The sequence below is a fragment of the Chlorocebus sabaeus genome, chromosome 15 (genome assembly GCF_047675955.1).
Source record: "Chlorocebus sabaeus isolate Y175 chromosome 15, mChlSab1.0.hap1, whole genome shotgun sequence".
NCBI lineage: Eukaryota > Metazoa > Chordata > Mammalia > Primates > Cercopithecidae > Chlorocebus > Chlorocebus sabaeus.
The window spans coordinates 60,696,158-60,708,847 of record NC_132918.1 but is presented as its reverse complement, the minus strand read 5'-3'; the positions used below and the strand labels follow the sequence as shown (position 1 = coordinate 60,708,847).

The following is a 12,690-nucleotide window of genomic DNA, read 5'->3' as shown; positions in this document are numbered from 1 at the left end:
GAGTAGTTTAGTTACATTTATAATAAAATTTTTTTATTCTGTTAAAATTGTTTTATTCAAGGTGTTATGTAAAATTCACTAGCAAGAGAAGAAATGTCTTCACATAACTCATCAAATGTAATCTATAGCTATACATACTGTTTTCAGACAGAGATCCACAGCTTCTGTGTACAATTCTATAGCATCTTCAACATTCTCTTTTTCATCTTCATCAAAAGCTTGTGTAACAAGGAAATGAGCACGCTCTAAGTCCAACTGATGCTTTGACTTCAAAGGATCAGCACTCTTTGACTGAACTACAATAGAAAAAAAGCATACACAGAAGGATTATTATCTAAACACAGCCAGAAAACACACTATTTTCACTATTTAAGGTATTATTTACAAAACTCTGTAATTCTTCATTTAAAAAACTTAGCAAGGTTAAAATAAAATCCTTAAAAAAGGACAAATTTCCTCCCTTCTTTTTTTTTTTTTGAGACAGGATCTTGCTCTGTTGCCCAGGCTAGAGTGCGGTGGCACAATTCACAGCTTACTGCAGTCTCTACCTCCTTGGGCTCAAGAGATTCTCCCACTTCAGCCTCCTGAGTAGCTGGGACTACAGGTGCATACCACCATGCCTGGCTAATTTTTCTTTTCTTTTTTTTTTTTGTAGAGATGGAGTTTTGCCATGTTGCCCAGGTTGGTCTTGAACTCCTAAGTTCAAACAATCTGCCAATTTCGGCCTCCCAAAGTCATGGGATTACAGGTGTGAGACACCATGCCCAGCCTTCCTCCCTTCTCTTTTTAATCTCAAGGTCTAAGAAAAAAAATCTGCAATTATTTATCACACAATAGACATCAGAGACAAAGAATATTAAAAAATACACTACTTATTTAAAAAATTATTTCCTTGAATTTCTCTCTCCCACTGGCACTCTCTTCACTTAAAAATTAAAACATAAGAATTCTCCTCATATGCTCCTCTACCTCAAAAGACAAAACAAAAATTTGGAAATTGCTAAATATTAAGAAATCTATTATAAGGCAATTAAAACATTTTTTCTGTACAGACAAAACTGTAATACACTAGGCTCTGATGATAAAGTTCCTGGTTTTTCTATTTACCCTGAGCCTAGAATAAGTTATATATTTCCACTTCTCTTTGCAATAATATTTTCATTTGTTTTTAATAAAAAAAAAAACCGTATCTATAAGAAACATGAATCCAGAATATATAAAGATCTCTTACAACTCAACAATAAAGACAACCCAGTTAAAAAATGGGCAAAGGATTTGAACAGACATTTCTCCAAAGACAGCATTCAAAAGGTCAAACGGCACATAAGAAATTGCTGAACGTTAGTCATCAAAAAATGCAAAACACAACTACACTGAGATGACACCTTATGCCCACTAGGATGGCTAAAATAAAAAAAGACAATAACAAGTGTTAATGAGAATGTGAATGACTTGGAACCCAGATACACCACTGGTGGAACTGTAAAATGGTGTAGCTAATTGTAAAATAGTGTAGCCACTCTGAAAAACAATTTGGCAGTTCTTAAAAAAGTTAAACATGGAGGTACATCCTATGACACGGCAGTTCCACTTCTGGGTGGAATTCCAAAGATAACTGAGAAAACATGTCTATGCAAAAATCTGTACATGAATTTTTTTTTTTTTTTTTTTTTGAGGCAGAATCTCACTCTGTCACCCAGGCTGGAGTGCAGTGGAGCCATCTCGGCTCCACTTCCTGGGTTTTCAAGCAATTCTTGTGCCTCAGCCTCCCAAGTAGTTGGGACTACATGTGTGCACCACCACGCCCGGCTAATTTTTGTATTTTTAGTAGATACGGAGTTTCACCCTGTTGGTCAGGCTAGTCTCAAACTGCTGGCCTCAACTGATCTGTCTGCCTCGGCCTCCCAAAGTGCTGGGATTACAGGCATGAGCCACTGCATGCACATGAATGTTCTTAACTGCATTATTTACAATAGCCAAAAGGTGTTAACAACCCAAATGTCTCCAAGAACTAATGAATGGATAAAAAAATGCAGCATATCAATACAATGAAATATTTATCAGCCATAAAAGGCAACGAAGTACTGATACAACCTACAACATGGATAAATCCTGCAAACATCAAACTCAGTGAAAGAAGCCAGATGGCAAAAGGGCCATACATTGGATGATTCCATTTGTGTGAAATATCCAGAATAGGCAAATCCATAGAAACAGCAAGATTAGTGGTGGCTAGGGGGAGGGAGGAATGGGGATTGACTGCTAACGGTTAAGAGGTTTCTCTTGGGACGATGAAAACATTCTAAAATTAGATAGCGGGGATGACTGCACAACTCTGGGAATAGGCTAAAAACACCTGAATTATATACTTTAAGCGGGTGAATTTTATGGTATGGAAATTATATCTTGCTAAACTTGCTATTTAAGAAAAGTCTGAGATTGTTAGTTCTTTAAAGGTACATGATGATTTTTTTTTTTTTTTTAAAGATACATGGTCTCACTAGGTTGCCCAGGCTGGTCTTAAACTCTTAAACTCCTGGGCTCAAGTGACCCTTCTGCCTTAGCCTCCCAAGTAGCTGGAACTACAGGCACTCACCACTGTGCCCAGTTTGTGCTGATGTTTTCAAAACTTTAGCCTTCTTAAATGCCTCTCTGAAGTATATACTAATTCCATTCATGAAAAAGATACCAAAGCTCAAAAATGTTGAAATATCTATCCCAGTGTTTCTCAGCCTGGCATTATTGACATTTTGGGCTGGATAATTCTTTGTTGTGGAGACTTTTTAGCAACATCCCCGGCCTCTACCCGACTAAATCCCAGAAGCATATTCCTTGCCACCCAGCAGCGTGAAAACCAAAAACTTCTCCAGAAATTGCCAAATGTCCCCTGGGGGGCAAATCGCTTCCTACTGAGAAGCACTGATCTGGTCTAAGATTTCACAGCTACAAGTGAAAGGGTAGAGACTCAACATGGATCTTTTAATTCCAACTCTTGAACTCTGTACTACGATGGTTAATTTCCTTTTTATTTTTCGAGACAGGGTCTTACTCTGTCATCCAGGCTGAGTGCAGGGGTGCAATCACGGGTCAGTGCAGCCTTGACCTCCTGGGCTCAAGCAGTCTTCCTGCCTCAGCCTCCGAGGAGCTGGGACTACAGGCACACCACCACCACACCCAGCTAATTTTTGATTTTTTGTAGGGATGAGGTTTATGTTGCCTAGGCTGATCTTGAACTCCTAGATTCAAGTGATTCTCCTGCCTCAGCTTCCCAAAGTGTTGGGATTACAGGCATAAGCCACTGTGCCGGCCTACACTGGTTAATTTTAAATTATGTTTAAAATTACGGGGAAATTACCTTTCCCCACCCCAAAATCAACTCTCTCTCAGGAGTCTCTTAACTGTCAGCAGACTACCTTGTTTTAAAACTTAGGGCTCCTAACAGGATTTTTATTTGAAAAAGAACTTTTCTGCTTAAAATAATAATTAAATAAGAAGATCCTTTAATTGTCTAGAGATTATACTCCATTTCTTCAACAAAAGCAGAAAGAAGTTAGTAAAACAAGCTATGTTATGTTTTAAAAGTCCTTTTTAAGGCCAGGCACGGTGGCTCACGCCAGTAATCCCAGCACTTTGGGAGGCTGAGGCGGGTGGCTCATGAGGTCAGATCAAGACCATCCTGGCTAACATGGTGAAACCCTATCTCCACTAAAAATACAAAAAATTAGCTGGGTGTGGTGGCAGGCACCTGAAGTCCCAGCTACTGGGGAGGCTGAGGCAGGAGAATGGCATGAACCCTGGAGGCGGAACTTGGCAGTGAGCTGAGATCACACCACTGCACTCCAGCCTGGGTGACAGAGCGACACTCCATCTCAAAAAAAAAAAAAAAAAAAAAAAGAAAAAAAAAATTCCTTTTTGAACTTTATTTCACTGGCAAGTCTTTATTCTTCAAAAGATTGGGGTGTCTCATTTGATGTCTGAATATCACATATATATCAATGTTTAGAATTTACTTCCCAAAAATCACATGTAAGTTTTTAGGCTTAGCTGTATTTAATACAAAGTAAGAATAACTTTTAAAATTCCTTAGAAAAAAATGATTCATATTTATTTTTTCCAATTGTCACAAGAATTTCAAAGGTTTAAAGAGCAATCTTACTGGAATCAAGAGCCTATGGCATAAATGCACTTGACTGTGTGTACATACGGAAGAGAAAGATGGAAATACACCTTTGGCCGCCAGAGATTCTACTCCTGGAATAATATCACCATATGATCTCCTCTTTCTAGAGCACTCTGCTTTAACATTTAGTCTAGCATGCTTCAGAAAGGGGTTTCCATGATAGTGCAATGCTGATACTGTTCTCTCTCCACACCTGATGAAGGTCCTCCTGAGGGCATGGACTGTCACTCATCTATTACCCTGTACTTACCATATAGCCAAAACATGTATTCAATACATAGTTGTTGAAATGAAAAAAACTATCCATGAAAAAACAGGGAGATCATGGAAGTAAACATGAAAGACTACCTTCCCTACTTCAAAGATAATTTTATTTGAAAACACTGGTTATGAAACAAAGTTCCTAATTATTGGGCAGTTAAATTTAAGAACTTCATTTACTTGGCTGGGAAAAGAAAGTTCCTTTGAATTTTGTATATTTTGAATACATGAATCAACACTTTGTTTCAAGTGAGGTTCCAATAACACAGGCAGTACACTTTTCAATACATGCAATTTCTGGGCACTGTATTAAAGTAAACTGCCTTGTTTTTAAGGGAACTGTCGTAACAAGGAATCCAATGATTAAATCTACTTTATCCCAATGATGTTGTTGTAATTGCTCATATCTACTCAGAATGAGAGGTAAAAAGTAGCACAAAGTCCATGAGAATAAATATTCTTCTGCTTATGGCTTTATCATGCAGCAACAGAAAAAGAGGGTTAAAAAGAGCCCCTAGAGAAATCAATGTATTTGTAAATACAATGTCAACATCAGTTACCTCTAACAAAACTGTGACCATTAAGACTATGTATACTTCTATTATTGTACCTGTTGTGCTGTTTACAAAAACAAATACAAGTAGTTCCAAGTCTCTGCTTGCATGTGACTTTTCCAAAATATGCTTTAAAAGAGTTTAGCAAAGGTTTGAAAGTAGAAGACACCGACAGAGAAGACACTGTGAACCTACTGCTGAAGTCTGTAAACACTGAAGAGGAACGGTCACTTAATTTTATAAAGAAGAGACAGGAGACAGATATTTTAAAAGCAGACTTTAACTGAATTCTAATCCTAACTTTGCCAATGATAAATTGTTTGAACATAGATAATTCACCATCTCTGCACTCTGGGAAATTAGGAAACTGGACTATATTATCTATAAGGTTCCTCTTCAAAGATCTATGACTTATTTCTAAATGATTTTTAAAGACGTGATTACCAAAAGTGGAGTAAGCAGCAACAGAGTGAGCATCAAGATTCAAAGATAAAAATGAAGAGAAACAAACATAGGGGGAAAGACATGATGGGAGAAAAGAAAAAAAAAGAGTGACAATTTTAGTCCTTTACTAACCTGCAGAGTGTAGAGCTTGAACTCTTTCCAGATACTCAGTTATTTTTTCTTGAATATTTTCTAGGCTTGATCCTGCCATCTCAGCATAAATTAAGGCTTGTGCAGCTTCCTAAAAATGAAAGAATTCAAAGGAATGCAATAGATGTATTACAACTTGAATTTTCTTTACCACATTCTCATTCAATATTGGTTTCCATGAATGACAAAACAAAGTCTTTAAAATATTAACAGTAATTTTTTTCATAAAATAGTTATACAATCTTCCAATGTTTTCTTCAGTATTCAATGTTTTCGATTTTCTTTCTCTTTTCTTTTTTGAGACAGAGTTTCGCTCTGTCACCCAGGCAGGAGTGCAGTGGTGCAATCGGCTCACTGCAACCTCCACCTCCCAGGTTCAAGTGATTCTTGTGCCTCAGCCTCCCGAGTAGCTGCGACTATAGGTGTACACCACCACATCTGGCTAATTTTTGTATTTTTAGTAGAGATTGGGTTCTGCCATGTTGGCCAGGCTGGTCTTGAACTCCTGGCCTCAAGTGATCTGCCCAACTCGGCCTCCCAAAGTGCTGGGATTACAGGCACAAGCCACCACACCTGGTCCAAATGATACCTTTTTTTTTTTTTTTTTTTTGCTTTTCCAAAGATGCAGTCAGAATTAGGTGCTAAAAGCCATAGGATACGTCCAAATAGGAACTTGAACCCTGGACCCTCACATTAAAAGTCTGATGCTCTACCGAAGGAGCTATCCAGGCTCTCTCTCAATTTTAACACGTCATTGAAAATCTATGAATTCACGCATGAGGAATTGATTATAAGCACTTCTTTAGAATAGCTGTAGTTTACATGTTTTGTGTTCCTTTTTCCTTATGCAATAGATCAGATTTAAAATCATACACCTTGAAAATGTGAACTGATTGCAAGTAATTCACACTAAAAAAAAATGTGAGGAACTGAGCATTCAAAGCACTAAAACGAGTAATAATTGCTAAAACAAAATTACCAAGAAAACATTATAAGAGATTATAAAGGTTAACTATCTCACAGTAAAAGGATAACAGTTTTCTCCACAGAAAATACTGACAAAGGATGACAGACACATTTTAAAGCAGATTTTAGTTGTGTAAATTAAACTTATTTTAATTAAGAAAATCTGGATTCTTCTTCCAGTTATTCCATAACTTCCATAGCCAGTTACGCTATGACTAGAAGGAGGTGTTTCCATTCATTCTCCTCATCACCATTCCAGGAAGGTTACCAATGCTACCACCTAAAAAAGCAAAGAGAAATTTCTACAAGTAACAGCACCTTCTCTGCAGTAACCCAAGCATGTACACTTCATGGGTCATCATGCCTGTTTCCAAAGATGCCATCTACTGAACATCACTTTTTGAATCCAGTTATTTGAGCAGTTGTTGTTTAACTGAACCTAACAAAATTAAGTTAAGAAAAGTGCAGTTTTCAGCCTGGGTAACATGGTGAAACCCTGTCTCTACAAAGTAGTCCCAGCCACTCAGGGGGCTGAGGCAGGAGGTGGAGGCTGCAGTGAGCTGTGATTGAGTCACTGCACTCCAGCCTGGGTGACAGAATAAGACACTGTCCAAAAAAAAAAAAAAAAAAAAAAAAAAAAAAGGAAGGAAGGAAGGAAGGAAAGAAGGAAGAAAAAAGTACAGTTTTAACCACAATGAAAATTCAGCCCAAAGGCAGTGGGGTAGAAAAGATATGACTTCCTCAGATTCCATAACTCAGATATTTTGGAGGAGGAAAGTATAACTTTACATTTAAATATTAAATATATCTTAAATACCATCATTATCTAAATACATTATAGCTATACTTAAATCCAATAAATGGAATGTTTTTGATACATGTAAATTATATAAGTAGATAATACACACATATTGCCCCTTCAGTTATCTTGTATGTGATTATTAATTTCTAAATAATTATTTTGCTTTAAAAAAAAAAAGCCTTTTTTTACTTAGGAGTCTGAGGCAGGAGGACTGCTTGAGGCCAGGAGTTCAAGACTAACTGGGCAACATAGTGAAATCCCCATCTCTGGAAAAAAAAAAAAGAGCCTGGTATGGTGGTGCACACCTGTGGTCCCAGCTCCTCAGGAGGCTAAGCATGGAGGATTGCTTTAGCCCAGGAATGGGCTAAAGTAAGCTATGATCTCACCACTGCCCGCCAGCGTGGGTGACAGAATGAGACCCTGTCTCTAAAAAAAAAAAAAAAAAAAGGCCAATTTAAAAAACTGCTGGTGCCAATTTTATTTTACTCATTTCATTTACATTCAAAAGTGACAAGAAAGAAATAGCTTATAGAAAGGACTGGGCAGAAAACACTAAATATTAAACTGATGTAGCTTATATAAATACTTTCTAGAAGTACAAACACTTTTTTTGGCTTTCTCAAGGATGAAAACTTCTTCCTAAGTGACATATATGTAAGCCTATAGGAAAACAAGGGGCAGTGCACAGTAGTTTCTTTTGCTTTAATAAGATCTGCTTTTATATAGCACTATTTTAACCTGTTATTTGTCAAAGCTATTTCACAAAACACACACAATTTTTCTCTTAAACAATGCCTTGTGAAATTGTCAAAAAAGTCTAAAAGAAAGGATTCTGAAATGCACCAAAACTCTTTAAATATAAAGCAGATTATAATAGAATGAGACCTACTGTTAGATAGATTGGAAAGTGACCAGAGTTTATAATATTTGATTGTACATTTCAAAATAGGTAAATTCAAATGTTCCTAGCATAAATATTAGTGATAATATTCAGTAATAATTGCTGCACAGTTCAGCTGCGAAGTAGTTAAGGTGATGGCTATCCCAAGTATGCTGATTTATCTTAAAAATTATATTAATGTATTAAATTACATGTACCCTGAAACTATGTACGTTATATATCAATAAAAAAAGAAAAAAAAAGGCCAGGGGCCGTGGCTCACGCCTATAATCCCAGCACTTTGGGAGGCCGAGGCTGGCGGATCACCTGAGGTCAGGAGTTCGAGATCAGCCTGACCAACATGGAGAAACTCGGTCTCTACTAAAAACACAAAATTAGGTGGTGCATGCCTTTAATCTCAGTTACTCAGGACGCTGAGGCAGGAGAATCGCTTGAACCCGGTAGGTGGAGGTTGCAGTGAGTTGAGATGGTGCTACTGCACTCCTGCATGAGCAACAAGAGCAAAACTGTCTCCAAAAAAAGGAAAAAAAAGATTATAAAATGAAAGCAATAAAATATTAATCTGAAACAAATCACACTATTGACAGCATGTACACTTGTGAAAAAAATTACTAGTACTGTACAGTATTATCAAAGTCTGATATGCTTTCTAAAAGAAGAGGTGACAATATCATGAGGACACAGCTCCCTCCAAATCTAGCTAGAGCTGGAGGGGTATATTTGCAAATCCTCAGAATTGGAGAGAAGAGAGTGGACTGTAGAAGCTCATACCCTTTGATTTAGCAATTCTGCCCCCGGTAATTTATCCAAAAGAAAATTCAGGCAAAAATTTGCACTAGTCGTAAGAATTAATTATAAGGATATGAACTACATCGTTACTTATGATGTTGAAAAAACAAAATGAACTGAATGCCCAAGAGTCTGTAAATTAATTGTAGTAAACTGGACAGGCACAGAGGCTCATGCCTGTAATCCCAGCATTTTGGGAAACTAAGGCGGGAAGAACGCTTTACCCAGGAGTTTGAAATCAGCCTGGGCAACACAGAGAGACTCCATTTCTACAAAAAAAAAAAAAAAAAAGAAAAAATTAGCCAGGTGTGGTTGTGTCCACCTGTAGTCCCACTAACTGGGAGACTGAGGCAGGAGGATTATTTTGAGTTTTGCAGTTTGAGGCTGCAATGAGCTATTATTACTGGGCCACTGCCCTCCAGCCTGGGTGACAGGGCAAGACCCTGTCTCTTAAAAAAAACAAAATATGGCACACCCACATAATGAACTACTGTGTAGTTATTACTAAAAACAGTATAAACCAGTTTGTAAAAAAAAAAAAGTATATACACATACTCAAAAAAAAAAAACAAAAACACAAACAACGAAAAAACCACACACAAAAATAAACAGTCACACACCAAATAACATTTCAGTCAACAACAGACTTAATCTATGATAGTGGTCCCATAAGATTATAATGGAGTTGAAAAATTCCTACTGCCTGGTCATGTCATAGCGGTCAAAACGTCATAGCACAACACTTTACTCAGATGTTTGTGGTGATGCTGGTATAAACAAACCTACTAGGGTGCCAGTGGTGTAAAAGTCTACCACATACTATGTAGAGTACATAATACTTGATAATCAACAACTATGTTACTGGTTTATGTATTTACTATGCTATACTATGTATTGTTAGTGTACTCCTATTATAAAAAAAGTTAACTATAAAACAGTCTCTGGCATGTCCTTCAGGAGATATTTCAGGAGACACTGTTATCATAGGAGATGGCAGTTTCATTCCTGTTATTGTCCCTAAAGACCTCACAGTGGGACAAGATTGGAGATGGAAGACAGTAATATTGATGATCCTGACCCGGTGTATGCCTAGGCTAATGTGTACCTTAGTTTTTAACTAAAGAGTTAAAAAAAAAAAAAAAAAACAAAAAACTTACCAAATAAAGATATATAAAAAAAGTTTCTATTGCTGTACAATAAGTTCGTTTTAAGCTATTACAAAAAAGTTAAAAAGAAAATTCAAAAGTTTATAAAGTAAAATGATTACAGTAAGCTAAAGTTAATTTTTTATTGAAGAAAGAAAATTTAAAAAAATTTAGCGTAGCCTAAGGGTACACTGCTTACAAAGGCTACAGTAGAGTAGAGCAGTGAATGTCCTAGGCCTTCATATTCACTCACCACTACTCACCAACTCAGAGCAACTTCCAGTCCTGTAAGCTCCTTTCGTGGGGAAGTGTCCCACAACTGGTGTAGTATTTTTTATCTTTTATGCTGCAGGTTTACTGTACCTTTTCTATGTTTAGATGCACAAATACCATTGCGTGTAACTGCACACACCACTGAGTACAGCAACATGCTGCGCAGGCCTGTAACCTAGGAGCAACAGGCTATGCCATACAGCCTAGGTGTGGAGTAGGCTGTACCATTCAGGCTTGTGTAAGCGCATTCTATGGTGTTAGCACTGAACAAAATGGCCTAAGAACACACTTCTCAGAAAATATCAGATAGCTAAGGACGCAAGACTGTATATCAAATGATACGATAAATGGTTTTTATTCTTTTTAAGTTTAACGAGCGTGCATTATTTTGATGTATATCACAGGCCATTTCCCGCTAGCTGTAAATCAAAATCACGTGACAGCAAGAATTGGCTACTAACTACCCTCATCTAACATCTGCCCCCTAAAGCGGCTCAACCGTGGGCATCTGCCAGTCAGGACTACAGGTGGAGAAGCGGTGGCTGCAAGCCGCGACCCAGTACCTCCACTCCGCAGCCTCAGCCTGGGCCTCTGCAGTCTGGCTCGCCGCTCCCAACAAGAGGAGGGCCGGGAAGCGAACGAGGGAAAAGGAAAGCCGGGACCGCTCCCTCCGCACCTGGACCCCGCCCCTTGGCCGCAGGCCCAAGCCGGACTCCGACTGAGCAACTCCGACCACAGCGGCGGGCCCAGCCCTACCTTGTAATAAAACACCGCCTCGGAGTAGCGGCCTTCGTGGTCGCGCTGCACCGCCAGACGGGCGAACTGCACGGCGTCCCGCTCCAGCGCCGTGGCGTCCATGGCGCAGAGGGCCCGCGCCGGGGCCGGGAACGAGGCCCTGACGCAGGACGGCTCTTCGCGGACCGCGGCGGCCCGGCAGCGGCGAGGACTCGGGAGCGCCGCGGAAGGAGCGGCAAAGTTTACTTTGGGCGGTCCGGGAAGGAGAGGGAAGGAGAGCTCGCCTTCCCGTTGCCAGGCTGGGGCCCACCGCGACACCGCGACACCGCGACGCCGCGCCCCTCAGTGCAGACCCGGCTCGCAGCCCAGGTTCGCAGCCCACAGGGTAGCCCCACTTCGCGGCCCCAGCGGCCCTCGCCCCGCCCACCAGCCGCCCTACGCAGGCGCAGCCTGGCCCTCACGAGCTCCTTAGAAACTGGGGCGGCCGAGGCCAGGCTCGCGGGACTGCGCGGGCTGTGGGCGGGGGCCGGGCCCAAGCAGGAGCGGGGCCGCGGGGGCGGGGCAAAAAGACCTGCCGCTGTGCACATGACCGTCGCGGCGCCCGGGATTGGGCGGCTGAGGGCAGGTGCCACGTCCAAGCTGCCCACACACCGCCGTCTGTGTGGAGGTGGCGGTGGCGGTGGCGGTGCAGGGCGAGGGTGTTGCCGTCGACAGTGGGCAGGAAAGGGGTACCAGCCTCACAGATCCTTTCCTCTGTTAAGTGTAAGGGATGGGCGTAAAGAGCTAAGGAAGAGTGCCTCCCACCAGCATCTGACATATTAAAAAAATTACTGTGAGGACAGAAGTTCTTTCGAGTCACTCTTTGCTAACATTTATTTTCATTTATTTCCCACAAGCTCAATCATGACCCTATAGCCCCCGCCACTGTACACCAAGGTCATATTGATTGCATTGTTAACAAACAAGGTAATGTATTTTCAGTTGTACTTAGGTTAACTTGATGATGTTGTAATTACTTAATTAGGTGATTATTTGATTTATGTCTTCTCTCCCCTAAAGGTCTGAATTCAGCAGTAATAAAAATGAATTAGTGATGGGCACCACCAAATTCATGCTGAGTCAAAGAAGTAAGAATTGAGTACACAATGTATACTTCCATCTATAAAAAACACTAGAAAACACTACGATGTTAGAAAGCAGATCAGTGGTTGGGAATGGAATTAAAGGAATCTTTTCGAATGATGAGAATGTTTTATATCTCAATGGTGGTGTCAAAATGTATACGTTTGTCAAAACTCATCAAACTACATTTTAAGTGTGTACTTTTAATTTTTTGTTAATTATACTATATTTTTTCAGTCATTTGGCCTGCATTTAAAATGGGACTCTAATTTCTTAGTTTCTTTAAGTCTGTTTCTTCACATTTAGTGAATTTCTTAATAACAACGATCTCATCAGGCTGTTATAAAGACACACAGAATTTGATTTTG

General features: G+C 39.7%; 1 protein-coding gene across 2 annotated transcripts in view; it reads right to left on the bottom strand.

Annotated features, from left to right (window-relative positions):
• The window catches only part of CAPN7 (calpain 7), a 46,511-nt gene extending 34,868 nt beyond the window's left edge, over nucleotides 1–11,643 (bottom strand). For both annotated transcript variants that reach the window (XM_008009175.3, XM_008009176.3), the window contains exons 1-3: nucleotides 11,222–11,643; nucleotides 5,572–5,680; nucleotides 139–296 (exon numbers count right to left, since the gene is read on the bottom strand). In XM_008009175.3, the coding sequence (XP_008007366.1) occupies nucleotides 139–296; nucleotides 5,572–5,680; nucleotides 11,222–11,323 (369 nt within the window). In that variant the 5' untranslated portion in view covers nucleotides 11,324–11,643. The remainder of the gene's footprint in view (nucleotides 1–138; nucleotides 297–5,571; nucleotides 5,681–11,221) is intronic.
• Nucleotides 11,644–12,690: the final 1,047 nt, after the last annotated feature.